The following is a 26,270-nucleotide window of genomic DNA, read 5'->3' as shown; positions in this document are numbered from 1 at the left end:
ATATATCATGCTAACTATGTTGAAATACCCAATCTCCTAACATTAAAAGCTTGTATTTCTCTCTCATGCATTGCTTGAGATTCTATGTAGCTTCTCAGTAGTCCAGACAGCATGGATCTTGTAGCCCTACCATTTTGCCATGGGGCTCCCTTCCTAATCATCAGGCACAAGTAAGAAGGACATAAGAACTGTGCAAGCAATTAACTGTTTCAGCCTGAAAGTGATACTTCACTTCTGTGCATGATCCACAGACAAAATTTGTCATATAGCCCTACCTAGCTATAAGGGGCAGCAAAATATAATCCCTACATACTTGTAAGAAGACAGGAACCTGTATGAGTGAGCCCTACAAGTCTTTACTGCAAAGGTTATCACAATATTAGAAGCAATGATAGAATCTGCAAGTTAACTAAGCACTCAGTGGTCCAAACTTCTTCCTAATCTGAACATCACTTCCAGGATATCACTAATGCTTCATCAACCCTTAGCTTGAATGCCTCCAGTAGGAAGAGACTCTTGGATCATTGCTAATGATTTTCATCTTTGTTGAATTTGTTCAACTCAAATCTGTGTCCTTACAATTCCTAAAGTTTGTTCCACTCTGTCACTGTCGATATTTGTGCTTTGTTGAAAAACAACAAAGAAAAACTACTATAGAAAATAAGGTAAAAAATGGAGAAGGCATAATTATTATAAGAATGAAGAATAAACAAATACTTGAGAAAAGGATAGATCACTTTTAAAGCTAAGATACTAAAGGAAATTATAGTGTATAATCAGTCAATTAGTTTTCTTTCAATTTCTTAGAAGCTACTCTCCAGAAGATGGGAATAATGGTGCAATTGGGTTGTGGGGGGGAAGGGAAGGGAGGGTGTTTACTACAAAAGAAATATTTCCTTTTTATTCTGGTTGCTGTGTCTATGTATCACTTTTATTTTGAAAGAATAATTTTATGTGGAAAACTTCAAATTATGAGAAAAGCAAGCTTAATATCTTTGACCAATTTAAGGCTATATTTTTAAATCCACAGGTCAGGTAAAACCACACTATATTCTGAAAGATAATAAACTGCAACAATGGCAGTGCCTAAAGTTTTAAGGACCCTTTTGAATTTGGTGATTAAAATAATAATGGAAATATTGAATATATGTGTTCTATGAGTAGAGAACATAAACTGTTTTATAACTGGATTTCTATGCTTCACTTATTCAAAAGAAAAGTTTTGTTTGCTTTCCATTTGATCTTTCCCACTAATTGGTATCTGGGCTTAATTTTCCTTCTCATCAGGTTTCTATTTTGTTCATTAAAACCTTTTGTGCATTCTGGAGGGAAATCACTGACTACTTCAGAAAGAATAAAGAGCTCAATTTTTTACTGACCTACTTATAATTCTGAATAAGAAAATAACCTACTAGTAGAACTCATTTCAAATTATAGGAAATGATTTAATAATGACCACTGACTAAAAGGAGACTCAAATAGCACCTGGAACATTACCCCAGGGTTAAACAGGAGCTTGATATTAAAAGGTTATAGTCTATACTGGTTAATACAAGTCATTAACATAGCTTATAAATGAAACACATCTTCTATTAACCAATTTCTCAGTCCCATGGACATCAGTTTACTGCTTTTTATAATTCCCTCCCTGCTTGCTCTATCCCTGTACTCTGTCTACAACTGTAATGTTTATGTCCAACTGTATAGTAACAACCACAGTCAGCTGTAATATCCTGGAAATACTTCTGGATATGGTACTAAAAAAACACATTCAAGCCCAGATTGCATCTTTACTGGTATATAAACATGAGCAAATCATTTTTGTTTTATGAACCTCTGTGAATAAACATATCTGCCTTATAAAGTTTGTGTGAGGATTAAATGAAAGATATGCCACACATTTGTATCCAATATTGTAAGTTCTTTGTGAGTATGAGTTCCTTACCCATTTTCATGTCCATGGAGACAAAAGGGTTCATCATGAATGATTAATTGACATGTATCTTTATTATCAACAGTCTAGATGAAGAGTTGTTATAAAACAAGCAAAAAGCAAGCATAAAAGTTGAAAAATAGAAATTAATGATCCCTTGAAAGACAGATACTATAAAATAAGAAGTGCTAATAGTTCATTCCTTATTAAAAGTAAAATGCTTTTTCTTTACAGTCTATATCAACACATAAAGTCATACTTAAGGATTCTTATATTTTACAAAGGTAAGAAGCCACTGTTGACATTAACAAGAACTTTTTGTAGGTCTCAAGAATTTTTAGGTGCTGAAAGAAATAGATATGAATAAACAGGCACAAGAACATTTATAATAAATAGCACGCCAACCTACATGCCTCACTTTCTTATAGCGACCCAAAATAATGAAATTTTCTTTCACTTTTCTTCATGGATGTGAATTTCTGCCCAGGTAATACTGTTTCCTCTCACTCCCTCATACTAAATGTTCCAGAACAATCAAGTGCAGAAGTTCATTTATATTACCGATAGATATATACCGATTATATGTAACCTTGTGCTGTGACTCTAATGTGAGAGGTTAGGTTGGTAGAGCGCTCTCAGTTAAAAGCCATACAGATAAAATTCACACAGTTAAAGACAGAACTTGTTTTAATCCTCTGCTTGATTTAAAGTTGTGACCTTTCTCAGCCATGCAGAGTCCACAGGGTACCAGTGATAGAGAATCCCTCCTCCAGTCTTTAATGTGTCCCTGAGAACCATCTCCCACACAGATGCTCACTCTCCTAATATAGTCCTTTTTAGTCACCTTGCAGGACTCTCCACATCCACATCCTTCCCCTGCTGCCCTCTACATACACCCAGCATTTCAGCGCTCACAACTTCCTCATTCCATCCCTTTTTGGAGTAATTTCTGATGTCCAGGCCCCTTGGATTATCAAATGGAGGAGAGAGAAAGGAGAGGGTAAAATTTGATTCTAGGGAAAAAGTAGAAAGGACAGGGGAGTCTCTACCATTGTATGACTTCTGGAAGGTTATCTAAAAATTAAGGAGACATCTTTAAAAGAGTAGTAACAAAACCAGATGTCTCTTCAAACTTCTCATAGTTGAAAAAAGAAAAACAAACAAAAGCTTTATCTTCTTACCTAAATTTGCTTCACATAACCAAACAAAATGGACTTTACAGGTTTCAGTGTAAGAAATATGTGCATGCATGTACATAGAAAAATGGGAGAAAGAGACGGGTAATGATTCATATAAATACTTCAAGACTAATCTTAAGATACAATAGCAGTAATCATACATGTACACAAGGCCTTTCTGTGTTATCACGCTTTTCATTTATCTCTCTGGATCCCCTAATTTTAACCTATTAAATGTCTCACTTTACCTGTCTATAAATCAGAAAATTATATAAGCTAATTTGATGAAGAACATTTATTTGAAATATAAACAAATAACTAGCTTGCTAGATCAAAACTAGTTGATATTCCTCAATCCATTACTGCATGTAGATGTCATTCTATTTTATTAGTAAATTTGAAAATGATTTATTTTTAAAGATCCTCACTTTTCTATCTACATATTTCAAAGATTAATTTTTAACATAAGAATTTTTCAAAAAATTCAATCTTTTATAGTATTTCAAAATCTTCATTCAAAATGTTTTAGCATGATCATTCTTATACATGAGATTTGTATGTTTCTATATTAGACATAAAAAATACATACTTATAATTATCACGTTGGCTATGTTGATCATCAACTCTATTTACTTTTTCCTTGGGCTATAGCTAGGTGACATTTCCCAGCTTTCCTGATAATCAGTTCAGTTCAGTTTCTCTTTTCTTCAAAAGAGTCAGTTCTTCACATCAGGTGGCCAAAGTATTGGAGTTTCAGCTTCAGCATCAGTCCTTCCAATGAATATTATGGACTGATTGCCTTTAGGATTGACTGGTTGGATCTCCTTGCATTCCACGGGACTCTCAAGAGTCTTTTCTAACACCACAGTTCAAAAGCATCAGTTCTTCGGCACTCAGCTTGCTTTATGGTCCAACTCTCACATCCACGCGTGACTACTGGAAAAACCATAGCTTTAACTAGACGGACCTTTGTTGGCAAAGTGATGCCTCTGCTTTTTAGCATGCTGTCTAGGTTGATCATAGCTTTTCTTCCAAGGAGAAAGCATCTTTTAATTTCATGGCTGCAGTCAACATCTGCAGTGATTTTGGAGCCCAAAAAGTAAAGTCTGTTTCCATTGTTTCCCCACCTATTTGTCATGAAGTGATGGGACCAGATGCCATGATCTTCGTTTTCTGAATGTTTAGTTTTAAGCCAGTTTTTTCATTCTCTTCTTTCACTTTCATCAAGAGGCTCTTCAGTTCTTCTTCGCTTTCTGCCATAAGAGTGGTGTCATCTGCATATCTGAAGTTATTGATATTTCTCCTGGCAATCTTGATTCCAGCTTGTGCTTCATCCAGCCCGGCATTTCGCATGATGTACTCCACATATAAGTTAAATAAGCAGGGTGACAATATACAGCCTTGACGTACTCCTTTTCCAATTTGGAACCAGTCTGTTGTTCCATGTCCAGTTCTAACTGTTGCTTCTTGACACACATACAGATTTCCCTGATAATAGTGTAAGGCTAAATGATTAAGTTCTAGCCAGTGGAATGTTGTAGAAAATGATAACAGCTACTTTCACACACACATATATATGCACATATACATTTATATACTATTATATAATATCTCTATGTATGTATATAAAATATATTTAAGTATAATGCTTTATATAATGTAAATCAATCATGTAACTTCACTAATATTATACTTATAAATTAAAATTATATCTGATACATTAAGTTTTTCAAGTAGTTAATAAGAAAACAAATGGTTGAGTATTCATTTTGTATTAATTGAGACTTTCTTCACTGTAGAATGTTTATGGCTTCTTAAATATTTGCTTTGCTAGAACAATCTATCACTATTCCTATGCTTTATACTATGGATATTATTATAGAAGTTCAAGGAGAATGTAGATCAGTGTTATTGATAAATTACACAGGTTTGATAATTTCTATATAATTCCAAACCATGGTTAAAAATATAAGAAGTGAGTCAATATGCTCACTACACACATATTTAACTGTTTCATAAAGACTTGGAGTATAATGGCTATACTACCCTGTTTTTTTTCAGAGTATCAACCCTGTTTGGGCCCCTAGCACCCAGTAAATGCCAAGTAAGAGGATATGGTCATGATGATGACCATAGAGATATGTTTAAAAATCACAAAATAATGGAAACTTTATCTTTTACAAATCTTATAGTGCTGATATAATCTTTGGAAATGAGTAGTTAATTAATTTTAACTACACAACAAATGGACTACTTAATTCCACCCCTAAAACAAGTATTTTTTATTATTTTGACTTAAACACCTAATATATACGTATATATTTAAAATTTTCTTTGTAGGGAACTCTTACAAGGCCATCTGTACAAACAGAACAGAAATCATCAGTAAAAGAAACACTTTGTTTTAATATAAACTTAGCAAGAGAGAATTACACTATACAGAAATCAAGTTATTGTTAACTACCCCAACACTAGTAATTGCAATACTGTGCTCAGTTCAGTTCAGTCGCTCAGTCATGTCCAACTCTTTGAGACCCCATGAACCTCAGGCACCAGGCCTCCCTGTCCATCGCCAACTCCTGGAGCCAACAAAAACTCATGTTCATTGAGTCAGTGATGCCATCCAACCATCTCATCCTCTGTCGTCCTGGAGTTTAGAAAACTCAATTAAGAAATTAATGGCACATTTGGTCAGAAACTACATTGTCTAAGATGTCAACTTGAAATATTCTAAAATAGCAATGTTATGTTTGACTGAATCTCTGCTCAGTGACACAAAAACACAACCCTAACATTCTTCCTCTTTGCTTTCACAGAATTTAAGCTTCTCCATGAGGCAAAGCCACATGACCAGCCTAACAGATGACTTTGAGTTGCCTTAATGCCTTTGGTATTCTAGCTATTATACTAAGCTTAGTATAACTAAGCATATAATTTAATAACATGCAATCCAATCGAACAAAGAACATATTCAATACCGTTTACCACAAATGATCACTAAATATATTAACAGACATCAGAAATATTTCTGGGAAAACAAAGGCATTCTGAAACTCTTTTTCTCCTCAACTTCACCTAAATTCTTGGTCTTTATCCTTTAGCTTTTTGATTCCATCTTTTATAAATGACAGTTGTAAGACTTCAAAGGAAACATTAGGATGGAAGGACTATCACTTTTTCTTGAGATACGAGCTTCACATCAGCTTTGAATATATGAATGTAGGCTAATGGTGGTTACTAATAAGTCTTTAATCCTGCTCATGTGTGTATTTCTGAATAGCCCAATTCTTTTTCTTTTCCTTTTTCTGTATAGTTTATTGCTGCTGCTGCTGCTGAGTCACTAAGTCATGTTTGACTCTTTTGTGACCCCATAGACTATAGCTTGCCATGGGATTTCCAGGCAAGAATACTGGAATGGGTTCCCCTTTTCTTCTCCAGGGGATCTTCCCGACCCAGGGATTCTACCCATGTCTCCTGCATTGGCAGGTAGATTCTTTACCACTGAGCCACCTGGGAAGCCCTGTATGGTTTCTTACAGGGTGTTAATAAATATAGTTCCAAGTGCTATATAGTAGGAACTTGCTATCTATCCATTCTATATATAACAGTGTGCATCTGCTAACATTCTAATACAAAATTATTGTATAAAACTTAGCTTCCATCAAAGAAATCTTAGAAATAATTTCTGCAGGGGGCCAAGAAGTGTTCCACATGTATTTTGACATTGATTCCTGACCTATGATGTGACTAGATTTTAAAAAATATATAGCATCGACACAGGAATAGTCAAACTCACCTACAGAACAGAACAGCAATGGTGAAATAAGTCCATTCATAAATGAAAACTGGAAAGAGTGATACTGCTGATGATTGGAAAAGGACAGTGTCTGTAATGGTGCTTAGAAAAAACTGAGTTTTGGTGTGAAATAAAAATTTAACTTAGATTCTTATTCACATTATGCAGAAGACCCAATTCCATATGCGTTTAAAGACTGAAATGTGAAAAGCAATATTTAAATTTTTAATGCCGAAGACAATATCAAAAAATAGTTCATTGCTTATATAAGGGGAAGGATTTCTTAAACAAGATATGAAAGCTATTAACAAAGTAAAAGACTGACAAAAAGACATTAAAATGAAAAAACTACTAATCATCAGAAAACTGTGTCAAGAGTGCAAAACCTAAGTCATAAATTAGAATATGATATTTTCAATATTTTCAATATAGTTATCTGACAGAAGATTAGGAAGCCAGAATACATAAAGAAGTCCTATACAGCAAAAAGACAGAAAATATAAACAATGGGCAACCTACTGTATAGCACAGTGAACTCTGCTCAATGTTATGTGGCAGCCTGGATGGGAGGCAAGATTGGGAAAGAGTGGATACATGTATATGCATGGCTGAGTCCCTTTGCTGTCCACCTGAAACTAGCTGCTGCTGCTGCTGCTGCTAAGTCGCTTCAGTCGTGTCCGTCTCTGTGTGACCCCATAGACAGCAGCCCAACAGAATCCCCCGTCCCTGGGATTCTCCAGGCAAGAACACTGGAGTGGGTTGCCATTTCCTTCTCCAATGCATGAAAGTGAAAAGTGAAAGGAAAGTCGCTCAGTTGTGTCCGACTCTTCGCGACCCCATGGACTGCAGCCTACCAGGCTCCTCCGTCCATGGGATTTTCCAGGCAAGAGTACTGGAGTGGGGTGCCATTGTCTTCTCCAACCTGAAACTAGCACAACATTGTTAATCAGCTATACTCCAATACAAAATAAAAAGGTTAATATATTGTAAAAAAAAAAATCAAATATACATACAAAAAATGGGCACTAAACATGAAAAAAAAATTTACAATCAAAGAAACAGAATGGATCAAATCACAAGAATAGTATTAAAACATATTAGTCATTAAGATGAATGAATTACCTGTATCTATATATGTCAATTAAATCTATTATTGCCGAGTGTTAGCAAGTTTGTGAACCAATATTAAGCACTCTGGTGGGATAAATTGATACAACCACTTTGGAAAACAATTTAAAACTAACATAAATATTCATGAATCCTATGACTATGAATCCACTTCCTAGATACTTATGAGGAGAAATTCTTATATGTTCAAAAAGAAACATTTAGAAGACTCTTTATAGAAGCATTGTAATAAGACAAAAAAATTAAATTAAAAATCCAAGAAAATAATCCAATTGTTCACTAACAAGAGAATGAATATATACACAAGGAGAGAAAATATTCTTACAATGACGTATCAAGTTGACCTTTAAAAAAACATAAAATGCTGCCACATGCAACAACTATGTATTCCACTCGAAAACATAGTGGGAAAAAAGTCTGGTCACTGAAGCCTACTTATATCGTAATGATGACAGCATTTTTGCAATCATTTTAGGACATATCCTAATATTGTATTAGTAGACTATTGCATACATAGCAAAATATAAAAATAAATTTAAAAAAATAACATTTTAGATTTACAAACATAAATCTTAATAACCATGGCTTAAAGGCTATAATAAATCATGTTGGTGGTCTTAACAAGAGCCTATGAACAGGAAATCCTTATTCTTTTCATCTTAATTTGTAGACATAGACTTCGTTGGCTTTTTGTTTGTACTATATGCCCAAGTCCTTTATATAGGTTTCTGGACAATTTTATGACTGAGAGTCAAATAGGACAGCTAACCCTAATCACAAAATCTGATAACTTTTGCATAGTAATTATGCATTTCAAACTAAAGATTATTCTGAAGACCAATTTCACATGTATGGGTTTTCAACTCCAGAGAACATTTTTCTTTTGAAATACATGAATCTATTACCCTAAGTGCCATTAACTTAAGACTGCTTGCAGAGACTGCAGGAAAAGTACACTATTCAGTGGTCATTTTCTAAACATTACATGTAGCAGTGACCCTGGGATCCTTTGCCATGGAGATGGAGATGAACACCCACCTACTGGAGGAAAGGGAGCTGGAGTACCCAACTGTCAATGCCAGCAGGCAATGGCATGTGAGTTGTTGCAATTGTACCTGATGCTTTTTCTACTACAATTATTCTCTCTGGACACGTTAAAAATAGCAGTATCTGTTTGCAAGATGAAACATAATCAAAAGCTACCATCAGGTACAAACACTAGCCTATCCCTTTATCACCAAGAAAGAGGTAAATAATCTCATTTCATCCTTTAAAGATACATTGCCAAAGGAAAAAATAAAATTATCTGCAATGAAAACAAAAGCTCTCTAATTTCTCTGATTTGTATTCCAAATTCATGGCTCTGACCTTTTCTTAAAACTTTAAGCATCACAAGGAAATCAGTGGGAAGGCAATCATGTGCTATCCAAATACTTAAAGGGCAGAAAAACTCACTGAAGTGAAAAAGGATTAGTAAAGGGTAGAAAAGAGGACTGGCCCCTCCCAGTTGGGGTGCACTGATTTGGGATTAGCTATCAGACAGAAAACCCACAAGCAATTAAAAGTTCTGACATCAGGGAACAAGCAAATATAAAACACTCAGCTCTAAGCGAGGTTCAGCAGAGAATGCCTTCAGGAGTTCAAGGTACTCAAGGTTTCTCTCTCCCATAGAGAGAAACTCTACGGGGAGTGGGTGGATTCCCACCAAAACTCCATGAGAATATGGGGGACTTGAAGCCCTGGAAACTAACTTGCTAGAAATCTGCCCCCAATTCTTCTTTCAGCTCCATGGATAAATGTAATTAATGGTGCTGACCTGTTAATGAGTATTTTTGATAAATGACATCCATGAGAAGTACTTTTTATATAAATAGAAATTAAACTGAAGAAAATTAAATGACTAGGACAGGGGATTTAATTACATAGATACTATACCTGTCAAATTTTTAAAGGTAAATTACTATTTTTATCATTTTGGTAATGTCATCTTACAGACATGAAAAGCATTTTGAAGGTGGGTTGGGAAGGGCCTCATGCCATTTATAATGGTACAAAAAACTTGCATAATTTCATTTTGCTATTTTCTTTTCAGCTTGATTTTTATCTACGTGCCTCGGTCTCTACACAAAGGGCTGCAAACCAGAATCTGTCCTGCATTCTTGCTTCAAGCAGAATGAAATCTTCTACACTCCTCTCTCTGGGTTACATGTTCCTGGTCCTGCTTTTTTTCCAGCAGGCCTGGGCTCAGTTCCCAAGAGAGTGTGCTACCATTGAGGCTTTGAGGAACGGCGTGTGTTGCCCAGACCTGTCCCCACTGTCTGGGCCCGGGTCTGACCGCTGCGGTCTCTCATCAGGGAGGGGCAGATGTGAGGTGGTGATAGCCGACTCCCGGCCCCACAGCCACCACTACCCGCACGATGGCAGAGATGACCGAGAGGGCTGGCCCACACGCTTCTTCAACAGGACATGCCACTGCAATAGCAATTTCTCAGGACACAACTGTGGAACCTGCCGCCCTGGCTGGGGAGGGGCTGCCTGTGACCAGAGGGTTCTCACAGGTAAGTAGAGACTGAATGGATGCACAGTCCTGCATGGAACTCAACACATTTAATATTGTAGACCTTTGAATCAGTTGAGGTTTAAGAACTCCTAGAAATCGTAAAACTCAAGCCTTACTTTTCATAGCTGAGGAAACTGAGGCTTAGAGAAGCTAAGAAATGTATTTAAGGAGTTAAAGTTGAAAATCAGGTCTTCTAACTAATAACATTTCCTTTCAAAAGATGTGTTGCGCAACCCCTTTATAATATGAACAATGCTAGATGTTCATGACTAGACCTTTCAGTAACTTTGCAAGATAGTTATGTTAATGGTGAATACATATTGGAGCTCAGAAAGGTCAACTCCATGTAAATGGTGTGTGGGAAACCTGGAGTTCACACTGAGATCTGTCCAGCTCTAATCCAGAGATTCTTGCACAGCCCTTGCTGACCACAAAGACGTTCCCCACTCTGATGATCAAGTTCAGCCATTCTACAGGGTGAGCCTGGCCTGCAGCCTAAACAACAATAAATGACAGAAATTTAAATAGTAACAGCCGGCAATACTGGATTGTTCTCTTTGTCCCAAACATGAGATCAAGAGTTTCACAGAACCCTTACTGAGCTTTCGGTTTTAAATTTACATTATTGTGTTAGTTTCAGGTGGACTCCAAAGTGATTCAGTTATGCATATCTATTTCTTTCAGATTTTTCTCTTAAAGGCTATTAAAAAAGACTGAGTATGGTTCCCCATGCTATACAGTATGTATTTGTTGGTTATCTATTTCATATATAGTAGTGTGTACATGTTAGTCCCAAACTCCTAATTTATCCCTCCCACCTACCCCTTTGGTAGTCATAAATTTGTTCTCTATGTCTGTGGTGAGTTTTTATTATGAACCAGGCTCTGGTCCAAGTGCTTTTTATGTGTGTCCTCTTTAATCATTACAATTCTATAAAGCAGGTATTTCTACACATACTTTACAGATGAAAAACTGATGCTTAGAGAAATATGTGCCAAGTAACAGAATTAGACTCTGGTCCTAACCACTATGCTAAACCACATACTGTATTTTTGCAAAATTTATGGTATTAAAGGGTAGAAAATTACAAGAAATATGCAAATAGTGAGCAGAAGTCTACAACAGGATCATCGAATCATAAAGTCCATGGTAAGATTAAGGAAAGCTCTTACTCTATATAGAGTAGGTTGGAGAAAGAGGGAGGAGATCAGAGAGAGAAAGCAGACATGAAGAAGGGATTTTAGCAAGGGATATTTTTTAAAGTATAAAATGATGTGAGCACAGATGCAGATTATCATTCATGGGTTAGTGGGACATGGGGTTACAAGATGATTGAGTATTCTCTATCCATGCTCACATGGCAGATGTTTTCACATTTGAATTTTGTGTCTCTAAAGTCAGGAGAAACCTTCTGGACTTAAGTACAGAAGAAAAGAACCGCTTTGTCCGGGCCCTGGATATGGCAAAGCGCACCACTCACCCTCAGTTTGTCATTGCCACCAGGAGGTCAGAAGAAATACTGGGGCCAGATGGCAACACACCACAGTTTGAGAACATTTCCATTTATAACTACTTTGTTTGGACACACTACTACTCAGTCAAAAAGACTTTCCTGGGAGCAGGACAGGAAAGCTTTGGTGAAGTGGATTTCTCTCATGAGGGACCAGCATTTCTCACCTGGCACAGGTACCACCTGCTGCAGCTGGAGAGAGACATGCAGGTATGCATGAGACATGGCCACATTCATATCCTTTACAGAGAGGGTACCTTGTTTGTAAGTCATTAATTCACTGTGTCCTGAATGATCAAAATAGGTGATGACAAAGCAATTTCATGTTATTAACCTGCCTTTGGTGTTCTGTTAAGTCTCTCCCTATGCGAATCACTTCCTTATTAATTAATCTTTATCCTTTGTGAAGTGAAAAGAAAGTCACATCAATGGTCAGGAAGCCAAATGAGGTATTTGTAGGTGTGAATTAAAGCACCGGACATAGTCTACAACTCTGTCATTGAAAAAATGACCCTCATATAGTTTGCAATATAGGACTCTCATTTGATCCGTCTCCCTTCTGAAATGTAAACCAATAGCCCCTTCTGGTTTGGATGAGGAAAATGTATATGACTTTTTAGTCTTCCAAGTTCCAAATGTATAGCTTATTTTATAAGTTGATGATTTTGTATGATATACAAAAATATCTGAGGGCAGGGTTTAAACTACAAAAATAATACTTTTCATTTAAATTGGCATATTCTAATTGAACTCCTATGTTTCCATGTTCTCTACCACTTTGAGGCTTATAGCAGAAACCTACTAACAATATCCACTAGGTCAGACATCATTTTAATCTAAAGACATTGGGTTTTTTAGCATGAAGTGAAACTAAACAGTTATTTCCAGTTTATTTTTTATCAGATAAACTAAAATCACATTAAAGTAGCTGTTAAGATACTTTCTTATTGTCTCTTTTACTATTTGTTCTATTTTAAGAAAAGTATTGTAATTTTCAAATGAATTTAAATGTTTTTCATTATTGAAGTAAGTTGATTTACAACATTGTATTAATTTCTGCTCTACAGCAACATGATTCAGTTATATTGGTTTGGCCAAAAATTTTGTTTGAGTTTTTTAGTAAGATGTTATGGACAAACCCACACAAATGTTTTGACCAACCTAATACATATATATGCTCTTTTTTATATTTTTTCCATTATGGTTTATTGTAGGGTATTGAATATAGTTCTCTGTGCTACACAGTAGGACACTGTTTTTTATCCATTTCATATATAATAGTTTACAACTGTCAATCACAAACTAATTCTTAACCCCTTTAATAGTCTTAGAGCTCAACTAGGAAATCGACAAGTTGAATCTGTTTTCTAGGTGAAATAAGAGCAATGATTCCCTCCCCACAAATTAAAATCTAAAAATATCTGAGGGCAGGAAAAAATATCTGGGAGCAGACTCATGTATTGATTTGCAGTATGCTTATGCCCAGCATTATCCAAGAAAATAAATGGTTAGAAGGGAGAGATTTCAAGCACTAAAATACAGAAAAAAATATTCATATGTACATAGTCCATCCATATGCAGTTTGAGAGTGATTAAATGAATTCAGCTGCTACTCTGAACTTCATATTTTATAGCTCTGATTTCACATAAGACATTTAGTAGATTATGAGTAGATAAATCTGTCATTTGTAATCAACTCCAGATCTTCTTGCCTTCAAGTCATTTTCCCATGAGTGCATCAAAATGAAAGGGCAGGTGGAAAGCATCTAAAAGCTTCAACTGCGCCTGTGTAAACTTCAACCTCTATGACTTACATTTTTAAAACCCAACTTCACAAGCGATCCAACAAATTATAATCTAAATGTAATGCACAGTTGAAATGCCACATGAATATGCTCCAGCTCCGAAATGCCAGTTGCTGAACCACAAACTGACTCTTAATGATCCCTCAGAAGCTGTCACTAATCTTTGTGAACTAGAACAATGGCTGCTCAACAAGGCTTCTAAAGCCCTGGAGATCAATAAGGAGGGATGCACTGGAAAGCTTTTGACCCTCTAAAATACCCCAAGGACAAGGATATGCTTCCTAGAAAGGGTTTAAGAGTGAAAAAGCAGAAAAGTACTCAGTGTTTGCAAGGTGAGATTAAACAATGGCAATCCCTACATTTATCCCACACTCTAAATATAGTTCCCCAAAGGCCTAAAGGAATGAGAAATAATAAGTACAATAAATATATCTTTAAAGGAACCCAATAAAATAAGCATGTGATCTTGAGCCCAGCATTTTTTATTTGTTGAGATCAGCTCTAAATGGAAACTAGGTCCCTGGGCTAAAGAACAGCACGCTCAGAAAAATATTCAGCTTCCGTTAAGCATTTCCTGTCTATATTGGTTTCTGGCAAAGGCCCGAGTCTTCATAGTTTAGATTCTGAAGCAGAAGTCTGTAAGTAAAACACCAGGCAGATAAGGCTAATTTCAAAGAAGCCTCTATAGTGTGTGGCCAAAACAGAACCTAATGCCTAAAGTTGACTCAGTTAAATTAAAAAACAGAAATGAAATAAAAAGCACTGCTTCACATAATATATCTCAAGGCTGGATCTAGCTCCAGATAGGAGTTTGCGATACTTCAATTAGAGATAGGAGAATGGAAGGAAGTGAAAATGTCAAAGAGTAGAAGTTATTGTTGATAATTTTTAGTATAACCAACTTGCCTGAAAAAGAAAAGACATTGCCCCAAAGCATTTGCAGAAACTTCTGGTATAATGAATTGAGTTTCATTCCCTCTAGTGCCTAAGTGACTTCTTGTCGTAAATCAGGAGCTTTGTTAAATAAGGAATCTAAGTCCGCTAGCCCTGCAGACACCACTGACACATTAACTGGTTCCCAAGTGGCTGAGAAAACTAATAGAAGCAGGCTGCCAGAGAGTAAACCAAGCAAAGGGAGCATTTTAAACAAAAGCAGAGAATGCTAACAGAGTTTCTGTGATCTAGGAAATGTTGCAGGATCCTTCTTTCTCCCTCCCTTACTGGAATTTTGCCACTGGGAAGAACACCTGCGACATTTGCACCGATGACTTGATGGGATCAAGAAGCAACTTTGATTCCACTCTTATAAGCCCGAACTCTGTCTTTTCTCAATGGCGAGTAGTCTGCGAATCCTTGGAAGATTATGATACCCTGGGAACCCTTTGCAACAGTAAGTTCCAAATGACAACTAGGATTTGGAATTCCCTATTAGATAAAGAGATTAAATGTGCTGCCAGAAGGCCTTTCATTCTATTAAGGACTTCAGACTGAAGTTCACTTTTATTATAGAGAATGATGTACAGATATTCACTAAGTGATAGTCCAGGCAATCTGGGGTGCTCCAGGGAAAAAAGAAAGTGCCTATACATTTCTCCATTGCTTTATCTGAACAACTTGGTTGGTGCATTGCTTGCTTTCTTCTTTTGGAAACGTCTATTTGTATTAGTTAATCCTCTTAGTAAGCCCAGCACTGCTTTGTGGTCATGTGTCTTTACTGGAATTTCACAGAAAATGTGTCCCTAGGAAATGTGAAATCTGCAGAAAGAATTGGAAGTACCTTGGGAGTAAAAAATATATATACATTTAATAATAATAATTGTTATATAAAGATTACTATTATTTTGTTATATTATTTTTACTATTATGTCACTTTGATTTCCAACCTTCTGATTAGATTAATAAAGAGAATGCTTAACCAACTGTCCTAACATCCTTTCTCCAGTGGTCCCTCTGCCATAGGTCATGTTTCTGTCTTTTGTGGAACAGTTCCTATGAAGCTGTCTGTTCTCTTCCTTGGATCCTATTTTTACCATCTCCCTTGATACTAACACAAGGTCTTAATTATCAGAGTCTTTCTATCTCACTTTGTTTTTCTTCTTCAGGCATGTCTAAATATTTTGAACTTTTGTTCTTCCATATAAAAACTAGAAGTATTGAAATTTATTTTTTTCATTATTGTATGCATAACATTTATTCTGCACATATTTTTAAGCACCAAATATTAAATTACATTGTAAACTTAGAATATTTTAAATAGAACAACAAAATTAGGTAGATTTTTTACTGTTAGATTATTTAGCTGTATATAGGAATAAGAGAAGTAATCATATATAAAACTTTATATAAGTATAAAATTAGAATTTTTGTTTGGTGAAATGAGATGAAATTGAGGATTGGTGTATATTTAGGTATCAAAACATTCATCTCTCCCTGTGACTTTTTTTTTTTAATTTGCTTGCATATGGACAACTTCTGTCATTGCACCTATTAACTTATTATGGATTAGAGTCCTGTGGGATTCCCATGCAGGAATGAATGAAAAGTTCAGAGTGCCTAAAGCAGAAAGTAGATTTGAGAAGTATTGTGAAGAAAAAGAATATGTCTTTCATATGATGAATTAAAAATAGCTTAGTAGCTGGATAGTTTAGTGGCTGGAAGAATATTAGGTGTCAATAAATAACTCTTTGGTGGTGGTTTAGTCACTAAGTTGTGTCCAACTCTTCAGACCCCATGGACAGAGGAGCCTGACAGGCTACAGTGCATGGGATTCTCCAGGGAAGAATACTGGAGTGGGTTGCCATTTCCTTCTCCAAAATAACTCTTTAGTGTACCAAGTTTGGTGCATTCCTGGTAAATGGAGAGAGACTGTCTAGAAAGCATATGAGAACATATGCATGGGATGTCCAAGGAAGCTTCACTCTAAAGATGTACATGTATGTGTGCCCTGTAAAAGACGACCAGTGAAACCACAGGGATGGATAATTTTACTGGAGAAGAAAAGTAGAGGGAGGAAAGAATTATTGTGAGGATTAAATATTTTATCAAAGCATTTGGCATCATATCAGACACATTAATGGGTATTCAATAAAATGTTATTTTTTCTTTCATGGGCCTAATAAATAAAATAGTTCGGTCTAACTTCCTATATTTTCTGCCATCCACTATCCCCTTCCACTGCCACATGCTCCAGGCTAGCTGCTCACCTAACAGGCTCTCTCATACAAATCAACCTTATCTTTTCATAAGCCAACATACACCAAACAACTATTTAGCTTCAATTGTATGCCATCCTTGGTGGCTCAGAGGTTAAAGCATCTACCTGGAATGAGGGAGACCTGGGTTGGATCCCTGGGTCGGGAAGATCCCCTGGAGAAGGAAATGGCAACCCACTCCAGTACTCTTGCCTGGAGAATCCCATGGAGGGAGGAGCCTGGTAGGCTACAGTACATGGGGTCGCAAAGAGTCTGACACGACTGAGCAGCTTCACTTTCACTTTCGTATGTCATCTACTGGATCAAGACTGGAGGACATACTGGTGATCAAGAACAGAGTTTGTGCTCTGATGGGGCTTATATTAGGCACAGAAAAAAAGCCTGTCATCCTTTATTATTATCTCTGCCTAAAAATGTTTGACTTGTAAATTTTTTCTTATTTTACTTCTGGCAATTTTCCTCAGATATTCAGGGCTCTTTGCAAATCTGTATACCCAATGAAATCTTCCTGAAGCTGCCCAATTGGGAAGAATTAGTATTCTCTCTCTCTCTTTTTTTTTCTCTCTCTCCTACCCTCCCTCCATCCTTTCCCTATTTCTTTCTCTCCCTGCCTGTATCCCCAAAGGCATCTTTATATTCCTAGGGATATATATTATCCCTAGTATAGCAGCCCTTTGTTTACCAGTTTATCTTCAGTTCAGTTCAGTTCAGTTCAATCGCTCAGTCGTGTCTGACTCTTTGTGACCCCATGAATTGCAGCACGCAAGACCTCCCTGTCCATCACCAAATCCCGGAGTTCACTCAAACTCACATCCATTGAGTTGGTGATGCCAACTCATCCTCTGTCGTCCCCTTTTCCTCCTGCCTCTAATCCCTCCCAGCATCAGAGTCTTTTCCAATCAGTCAACTCTTCACATGAGGTGGCCAAAGTACTGGAGTTTCAGCTTTAGCATCAGTCCTTCCAAAGAATACCCAGGAATGATCTCCTTTAGAATGGACTGGTTGGATCTCCTTGCAGTCCAAGGGACTCTCAAGAGTCTTCTCCAACACCACAGTTCAAAAGCATCAATTCTTCAGCACTCAGCTTTCTTCACACTGACTTTCAAAACTTTTATTTTTCACATTAATTGCTGAAAAATATGTGTTGATTGAAATATATATCACTTCCCAAAGAGAGTTAAGGTTGTTTTAACATTATTTCTTTGAAAGCTTGAAACAACATTCAAGAACAAAATTCCATGTAATGCGAAATATGGCTTTCAGTGTCGAATTTTGGTTTATGAGATTATATCCACAAAATTAATCTTCCACGGAACTTCTGTTTTAATGTGTTCTCTTGAAAAAAGAGATTTAACATATCGATATGTTAATAATATTATACTGATTTAACGGATACAAGGACCTCTATCTGTTTTTACAATCATCTTTTTCTTCAGGTGATTCTATCACATATTTTCCCTTTTCACAGAAGTTGGACATGATAACCTAGGTTTTATCACTTTAACACCACAGAATATGCATTTGAAATTTTTTCTCTTCTACAAAGGAAAACCTGTCTTTCTGTGTTCAAGACCTCATGTATACAAATTTAATAAGGAAAGCTAAGATCTCTAAATGTTCTATATGTGTTCACATACCCCCTCTTTTTCCCAGGCACTGAGGGTGGGCCAATTAAGAGAAACCCAGCAGGAAATGTGGCCAGACCAATGGTGCAACGTCTTCCTGAACCACAGGATGTCACTCAGTGCTTGGAAGTTGGTTCATTTGACACACCTCCTTTTTATTCTAATTCTACAAACAGCTTCCGAAACACAGTGGAAGGCAAGTAAACAAAACTGGTGCTCTGAATTGATCTAGTTGTTACAGGAAAAATTCAAGTGTTCAAATTAAATCTCTTTAAAAAAAACCTTTGAAGGCTGTATGGATCCTGTGATGTGTATGTGACATGAACAGGGCTGCCTATCATTATATAGTCACAGTCCTCTGCTAAATAGAACTTTCTTAAAGAAAAACGTAGCCCCTGAAACTCTTTGTATCACAGGAGAATCCCTTGGAAAGGATCCTCCATTCTCTTAAAAGGTATTTAAACTCAAATTTCTGTTAAGTAGCTGGCCAATATGGATATAACTATATCAAATTTTAGTATAGGCAAATAATATTCAAGACTTGGAGATATTATTAATTTTTTTCTTAAAAAAATCCTGTTGACATCAAATAAACAGTCTGGTTTGGGCATATGTATTATTGAGGTATCATCCTGAAAGTTTTTTAAAGATCTACAAAAAATCAAACTAGCATCTAGAGATATTTAATTTGATTTTCTTTAAATAATTCGAGTATTTTAAAGTTGAGAGACCAAGTCCAAAGAAGTGAAAAGATATCCAGCTAGTTAGTAACAGAGGACAGATTCAAATCAAAAATTTCTATGCCCTCTAAAAAAATTATATCATTTATAATTATTATATAAAAAACTTTTATACCTCTAAATTATTCATGATACATATTTAAAGTCTTAAAAGAACAGAATCATGTTTAACTTTATTATAAACTTGTTCTTGTCAAATTTTACCTTAAATACAGTATCATACATGTTAGACCACCCTCCCTCCCCAACCGAAAAAGGGAATAGATCTCTCTTTCCCTTGATCTAAGATACTTGATATATAGATCTGATAATTATTTTCAATTATCTCCCTTTTCATCATTAAAATTAGATGCCATTCTTTCCTATCTTTATGTTAATTTTAATAACTACATATGAATGCACTGATTTGGAGATTCCTCAATAATCGCCATATTTTGACTAAGCGGTATTTATACACTAATGCTGTTAAGCAGTGATTCTGTAAAGAATTTAAGAATATAAGAGTGTATTTTATTGATGCCCAATCAAAAGACAGGTTATACTGATTTCCAGACAGAATGTACAAAAAGGTTAGTGCCTAACCATATACAATGTAGGCAATCTTTAAATGTTTTATGAGTCAAAAAATAATAGAATAAACATATAAAAAAGAATAATGAATGAATGAGTAGCTATAATTACACTACTGACTTAATGCACTTCAAATTTTAATATTGCTTTTATAATATACAGGCATACCCTGCTCTCCCACCTCTGGTCTTCAAGCTAACTACACACTTAATAACTCCATCCCACATCAGAGACTCCCGACTTTTGTTTGTGATCTATCCATGTCTTCTCCCTAATATACTTACATGAACAATATGTGATGAGAGTATATATGGGAAGTATATGTGTTATATATAACATATGGGAAATGTATATATTACATGTAATAGGTATGTAATATGTGGATTATATATAAACAGGGATATGTATGGTGCACGGCTTCCCAGGTGGTACAGTGGTAAAGAATCTGCCTGCCAATACAGGAGATGTGGGAGGCGCAGGTTTAATTTCTAGGACAGGAAGATTCCCTAAAGAAGAAAACAGCAACCCACTCCAGTATGTTTGCCTCAACAATCCCATGGACAGGGGAGCCTGGAGGGCTACCATCATGGGGGTCTCAAAGAGTTGGATGCAACTGAGCATACAGGCACATATATGAAACACATGTGAAATATATGTAGTGTATAATATGGAAATGTTTTTGGAGAAGATATAAATATATATGTGTGTGTGTGTGTATATATATATAGAATAGAGAACATTCTCAAAAGTTCTATAAATGTTTTGACAGCAGTCTTTTCAGATATTTAAAACTAGTACAGAGATGATAAAAAAGCTCTGAGAAATTCTAACTTCTCCACAGAAATAATTTTCTAAAAATACACATGCTGACAGTCTGAAGCAGTAAGGCAGGAGACTAAAGTAACATCTGGCAATTTAAGTTTAGGGCAATCAGAGCTGTGTTCTCCCAATTGTATCAGCAGTTTTTGTAGAAGCTAGAGATTTCCATTGTCTTTATTTCCATGTAGACCAATGTTAGCCTTGTCAAAATAGAGTGCTCTATATATTTTGACTGGTATCCTTTGCAGGTCATTATTTTTAACCTAGAGGCTACACTTAGAATGTCATGCCACTAGCTTCAAACTAACCTAGCTCTTACTACAGCAAACAAATGTCACCAACCATAGGTACAGAGAAGCAGTGTTATTACACCAAGGTAAAAATTGGCCTGACAAGCTCAGGAAAAATTGTTTCCCAATATAATTACTGCTTTAGACTTAAAGAGTCATATTTGTAATGGATTTTACTATTCTCATCTTTATTTTTATATCTAGGTTACAGTCATCCCACAGGAAGGTATGACCCTGCTGTGCGAAGCCTTCACAATTTGGCTCATCTATTCCTGAATGGAACAGGGGGACAAACTCATTTATCTCCCAATGATCCTATTTTTGTCCTCCTACATACATTCACTGATGCAGTATTTGATGAATGGCTGAGGCGATACAATGCTGGTGAGACTCTTTCATATGCTTTTTGCAAACTCAGCAAACAAGACTATTCAGATGGCATAGTTATCACATTAGGCTAAGAACCTGACACATTTAGACTACGCTTTACAATAGGATAAAATAGCTCTAATATTTATCTATTTCCAAATATTTTAAACCACTCAAAAGGCAGATAAGAAGTCTCTAAGTATAGTAATAGAAAGATGAGACATTAACATTCGCTAGGACTAAAAACTAATCCCTTCACCTCTTTACCATGTAAAGATGACTAAGTACCATGTTTCCCCAATTTTTCTTTCTCATATCTTCCAGTGAACATCCTCATCACTTTTCATATGGATGTGAAAACCTTAAAGAGCTCTTCTTTGATACCCCAAAGACAGAAAAATTATACTCATAAACCACAGTTCTGGTTTTTATTATGGTACAGCCTCTCACAAATGGAAATTTTATTCAACTTGAAAAGTTAATGCTGGTTTTTATATCACACCATAGAACATCTCTTTTAAGTTCATTTTAATGCATTCTTTAAAATGTTATTTAGAGGCTACTTTCTCTTCACTCAGCTGAGAGGGTTATATTACTATTCAAACTACGAATGTGCTTTTACTGGTTAAAACATCATAAATTTTCACATTTAAAATTGTTCTAAATTTTGGCTCATGTACTTTTATTTCATCAAGGACATAAACATAATATTGGAGATTATCTACTGATTCATCTATTCATTCAGCCACGTCTTATTTCTGTGCTCGTGTGTGGTGTGTGTGTGTGTATGTGTATGTGTATGTGTGTGCTTGTGAGAGAGAGAAAAAATACAGTAGTAGATTCTAATCTAACCTGATTTGGACTATGAATTGATGAGTTGGTCAAAAGAGTTTGTTTCAACTGAAAACCATTTAAGAAATAAATAGCCTAAATATAAATATTTATCTACTTATTAATCTTCTATGAAGTCACTGATTGGGAGTTCCACCTGATTTTTCATGTGTATTTATATATATATACATGCAACCATAATGAATTATCTATAATTTGCATTGTCTGTTTCTTTAAAGTGAAATAAGAAATCCATAACCCTTGTGATGCTGAGTACAGTATTATCCTAAATTTTCATAAAGTTTCCCTAACCCTTTATAGTCATAGTTGTCCACTCCTAATTCTACAGCAGTGTTATGGCCATTCATTCTTAGTAAATCTTTCCAAAGCATTCCAGTTATTTATTATAAAAACATCCTTCTCTTTTTACATTTATAACTATCAGTTTATGCATGTTTTATTATACTACTTTTATTTCAATAACAACTTGAATTAATAGGTTTATGGATGAACAAAACACTTTTATTAGACATTTACATCTGGTAACTAGACAGCAATGTATAAGCTGACAACAAGCATATGTAAATAGATACAGTGTATGGGGGAAGAGTTTCTTCGTAGACAAGTAATATTAGGAAAGGGGATAGGGAGGACTGTGTAAATAGAGAAAGAAAGATGGTCCTAAGAAAGGAACAAAGGAGCCACTGTTGCTGGAGCAGAGTAGGGAGAGGGATGAAAAAATGGAGGGAGATGACAAGGCCAGAGGAAAAACTGGAGCAGATCCTTAAAGGCATGGGATTTAACTCTGAGAGAGATGGGGAGCCATTGAAGGATCGACATAGGGAAGTAATATTGCAATGCAATTGTTACTTTTATTAGTCTTCTTTTCCTCCATTTATTTTAATGGACATAACCTTTTGATGCAGCTGAAACTGAACTGAGTTGAGGCTGATTCAGTAGAGAAAAAATAGGAAGCTTAAAAAGTTATCTAAGTTATTAGCTTTAATATCTAACTTTAATAAGTAATTAGTATGAGTGCTTTGAGGTCATGAATCCTGTCTTTGGTTCAATGCTATAGCTCATGTGCCTAGGTCAGTGCCTGGCATGAGGAGGAACACAGTAGACTTTAATGAATACATACTTAATTACCATTAATTCAGAGTACATTTGAAATCATTAAATTTTAAAGTAATTAAATTTAAATTTTCAAAAATATAAACACTACCTGCCATTTCTATGATCAATGTTTCTTTGGAGTAGATGTTTAAAAATTCTCCTATGCTTCACAGGATTGCAGTGACTGTCCAGGTAATATACTTCTTGCAATCAGAAAATCTAATACTTAACTAGCCTTCCCACATATTTCAGCTCTTCTAAACATATCCCCACTAATGTCTTGCCCAAACCCACTTCCAATTCTGGTTTTGTGACATTCCACTTGGCATTTAATTGTACCAACATAAATACAAACAACAACAATAAAGAAAGATTTTTTGCCACAAAGAGCATCATTCCTTTTATCTCTGATAACAAAAACACACTAATAACATAAATGCCTATGATTTGTATTTAAGTAGAAAGATGAAAGGTGGCAAGAAATAAATAGTATTATAGGACCTTGATTTGAAATGTTAAATGCTTTTTGATAACAGAGTAAGAACCCAGGGAATAAGCTCACATTTATTGCTCTAATTAAACAGAAAAAATGAAAAGTACTAAACAGAAATATGCATAGTCAAGGACAAACCTCCATCAGATACACTGACTCCTAAATTTAAACAACAGATGATGCTACAGCAAATTACAGGTTCAGTCTTTCTTTAGCTTTGAAAAGTAAGTTTAATGAATTTTACTGAAAACAGTTTCTGTAATTTAAAAGTAAAACAACTAATGATTATCATAGATAAGAAAATACTAAAACTCTCTTACTTTTAAACTTTCTTTTTCTATTGGATGACATGTTACTATTGTACTCAAAGCGTTTGAGCTCTGTTTCATGCAATTCCCAGCTCTGCTGTTATAATTTTTTATGTTGTTATTCAGTATGAAATATGAAAGAACTTTTATTGTTACCCTTGAACATTTTAAGTCACCTTCAGAACATAATAATATATTAATACAAACTGATTATGTCTATTAACAAGGTGTCTTTGGCATATTTTAGATATATCCACATATCCACTGGAAAATGCCCCTATTGGACATAACAGACAATACAATATGGTACCATTTTGGCCTCCAGTTACCAACATGGAAATGTTTGTTACTGCTCCAGACAACCTGGGCTATACTTACGAAGTTCAATGGCCAAGTGAGTACTGAAAATGTATTTTTACTGTGGAAATTTCCAAAATCAAACTTGTTACCTTTAAAGTAATCTCAGTTTTCTGAGATAAAGTAACCCACAGCTTTCCACTATGATTAAATAGCTTTGTTTGAATTTTTATTTGGGGATAAAGAGAATGAATTTAAAATTTGTTGGGACCCCATTCTGACCTGGTTGAGCTGGTTACACAGCACACTATTTCGTTTAATACTTACAACCCTCTGAGGAAGGTATTAAAATCCTCATTTTACAAATAAGGAAGATGCGATGAGAGTAATTATCAAAGATCACCTTTGTAGAAGCACAGAGAATGAATTTTGAGCTTAGCCCTGTAAAATATGCCCTGTGTAATATACTCTTATTTTTCTACTACATGAACGTGCTTCTAGTTGCTTATCTTAAAAGACATGAAGTGAGACACTCTGAGCTGTTTTAAGAGAGGTTGTGAAATTCAAAATCTCCTGGTTTAATTTTAAATCCTTTTATTAACCAAGGCAATGGGGTACAGTGGAAGAGCACGGAATTTGGATCCTGAAATATCTGGGCTCCAAAATCAGCTCCACCGTCTAATGACCTTGGGCAAGTGATTTAAACACTGAGCCATCATCTCTTCACCTTCAGAACACATATAATAACTATCCCAATAGGATGCAGTCATTATGAGAAATTGGGGAGTGCTTTGAAGGTGCCAGGTGCTATAAAAGGCAAAGTGGCCAATAAAAATTAAATACAAGGATTTTGTCAAGTGCCTGGAACAACGCCTACATTTAGGGTATCAATTTTGGCAACAATTTTACTATTTATTTTTTGCTCTCATTTTATTTTCAAACAGGTCGGAGTTTTAGTATTTCTGAGATTGTCACCATAGCAGTAGTGGCTGCATTATTACTGGTTGCGGTCATTTTTGCGGGCGCTTCTTGTCTGATTCGTGCCAGAAGCAACATGGATGGAGCAAATCAGCCTCTCCTTACTGATCAGTATCAACACTACATTGAAGAATATGAAAAAATCCATAATCCTAACCAGTCTGTGGTCTAGTGACAATTGTAAATTCTCACATGCATTTGAATCATAAAAACCACATGCTTAGAAAATAATAGGTTGAGTTACTAACTGTAATTTCTTTACTCTGTTACTTCCTTCCTTGTGCATGTGCATATTGGAATTACAATCTCCAGATATTATTTTCCAGAACTGGGGAAAGTCACGATATTTTCAATGGTTTCTAGTTTTTCAGTTCTACTTAAAAAAAGTGTGTGTGTGTGTGTAGGGGGGGCAGGGATGGAGGGCTTCCCTGGTGGCTCAGCTGGTAAAGAATCTGCCTGCAGAGGGTGGGAAGATTTGGGAGAATGGCATTGAAACATGTAAAATATCATGTATGAAACGAGTTGCCAGTCCAGGTTCGATGCACGATACTGGATGCTTGGGGCTGGTGCACTGGGACGACCCAGAGGGATGGAATGGGGAGGGAGGAGGGAGGAGGGTTCAGGATGGGGAACACATGTATACCTGTGGCGGATTCATTTTGATATTTGGCAAAACTAATACAATTATGTAAAGTTTAAAAATAAAATAAAA

General features: G+C 35.7%; 1 protein-coding gene across 2 annotated transcripts; it reads left to right on the top strand.

Annotated features, from left to right (window-relative positions):
- Positions 1 to 9,520: 9,520 nt before the first annotated feature.
- On the top strand, positions 9,521 to 26,006 carry TYRP1 (tyrosinase related protein 1). Of its 2 annotated transcripts, XM_025281530.2 has the most exons (8): positions 9,521 to 9,680; positions 10,128 to 10,593; positions 11,993 to 12,315; positions 15,096 to 15,300; positions 18,776 to 18,943; positions 21,371 to 21,550; positions 24,531 to 24,677; positions 25,525 to 25,996. In XM_025281530.2, exons 2-8 carry the CDS (start codon positions 10,209 to 10,211, stop codon positions 25,728 to 25,730), a joined length of 1,614 nt encoding a protein of 537 aa, XP_025137315.2. In that variant the 5' UTR covers positions 9,521 to 9,680; positions 10,128 to 10,208; the 3' UTR covers positions 25,731 to 25,996. The 2 variants fall into 2 exon arrangements, with proteins under 2 accessions (XP_025137315.2, XP_025137316.2); XM_025281531.2 differs by lacking the exon at positions 18,776 to 18,943 and having other exon boundaries at positions 25,525 to 26,006.
- The last annotated feature ends 264 nt before the right edge of the window (positions 26,007 to 26,270 follow it).

Source organism: Bubalus bubalis, chromosome 3, assembly GCF_019923935.1.
Source record: "Bubalus bubalis isolate 160015118507 breed Murrah chromosome 3, NDDB_SH_1, whole genome shotgun sequence".
Lineage (NCBI taxonomy): Eukaryota > Metazoa > Chordata > Mammalia > Artiodactyla > Bovidae > Bubalus > Bubalus bubalis.
The sequence above is the reverse complement of the archived record's forward strand: the minus strand, read 5'-3'. Positions and strand labels throughout refer to the sequence as shown.

Coding starts and splice junctions, on each gene's coding strand:
- TYRP1 (XM_025281530.2), top strand. CDS start 10,209: ATGAAATCTTCTACACTCCTCTCTCTGGGTTACATGTTCCTGGTCCTG. Junction 15,301..18,775: donor CCTGGGAACCCTTTGCAACA/GTAAGTTCCAAA, acceptor TCTTTTTCCCAG/GCACTGAGGGTGGGCCAATT. Junction 18,944..21,370: donor CTTCCGAAACACAGTGGAAG/GCAAGTAAACAA, acceptor TTTTATATCTAG/GTTACAGTCATCCCACAGGA.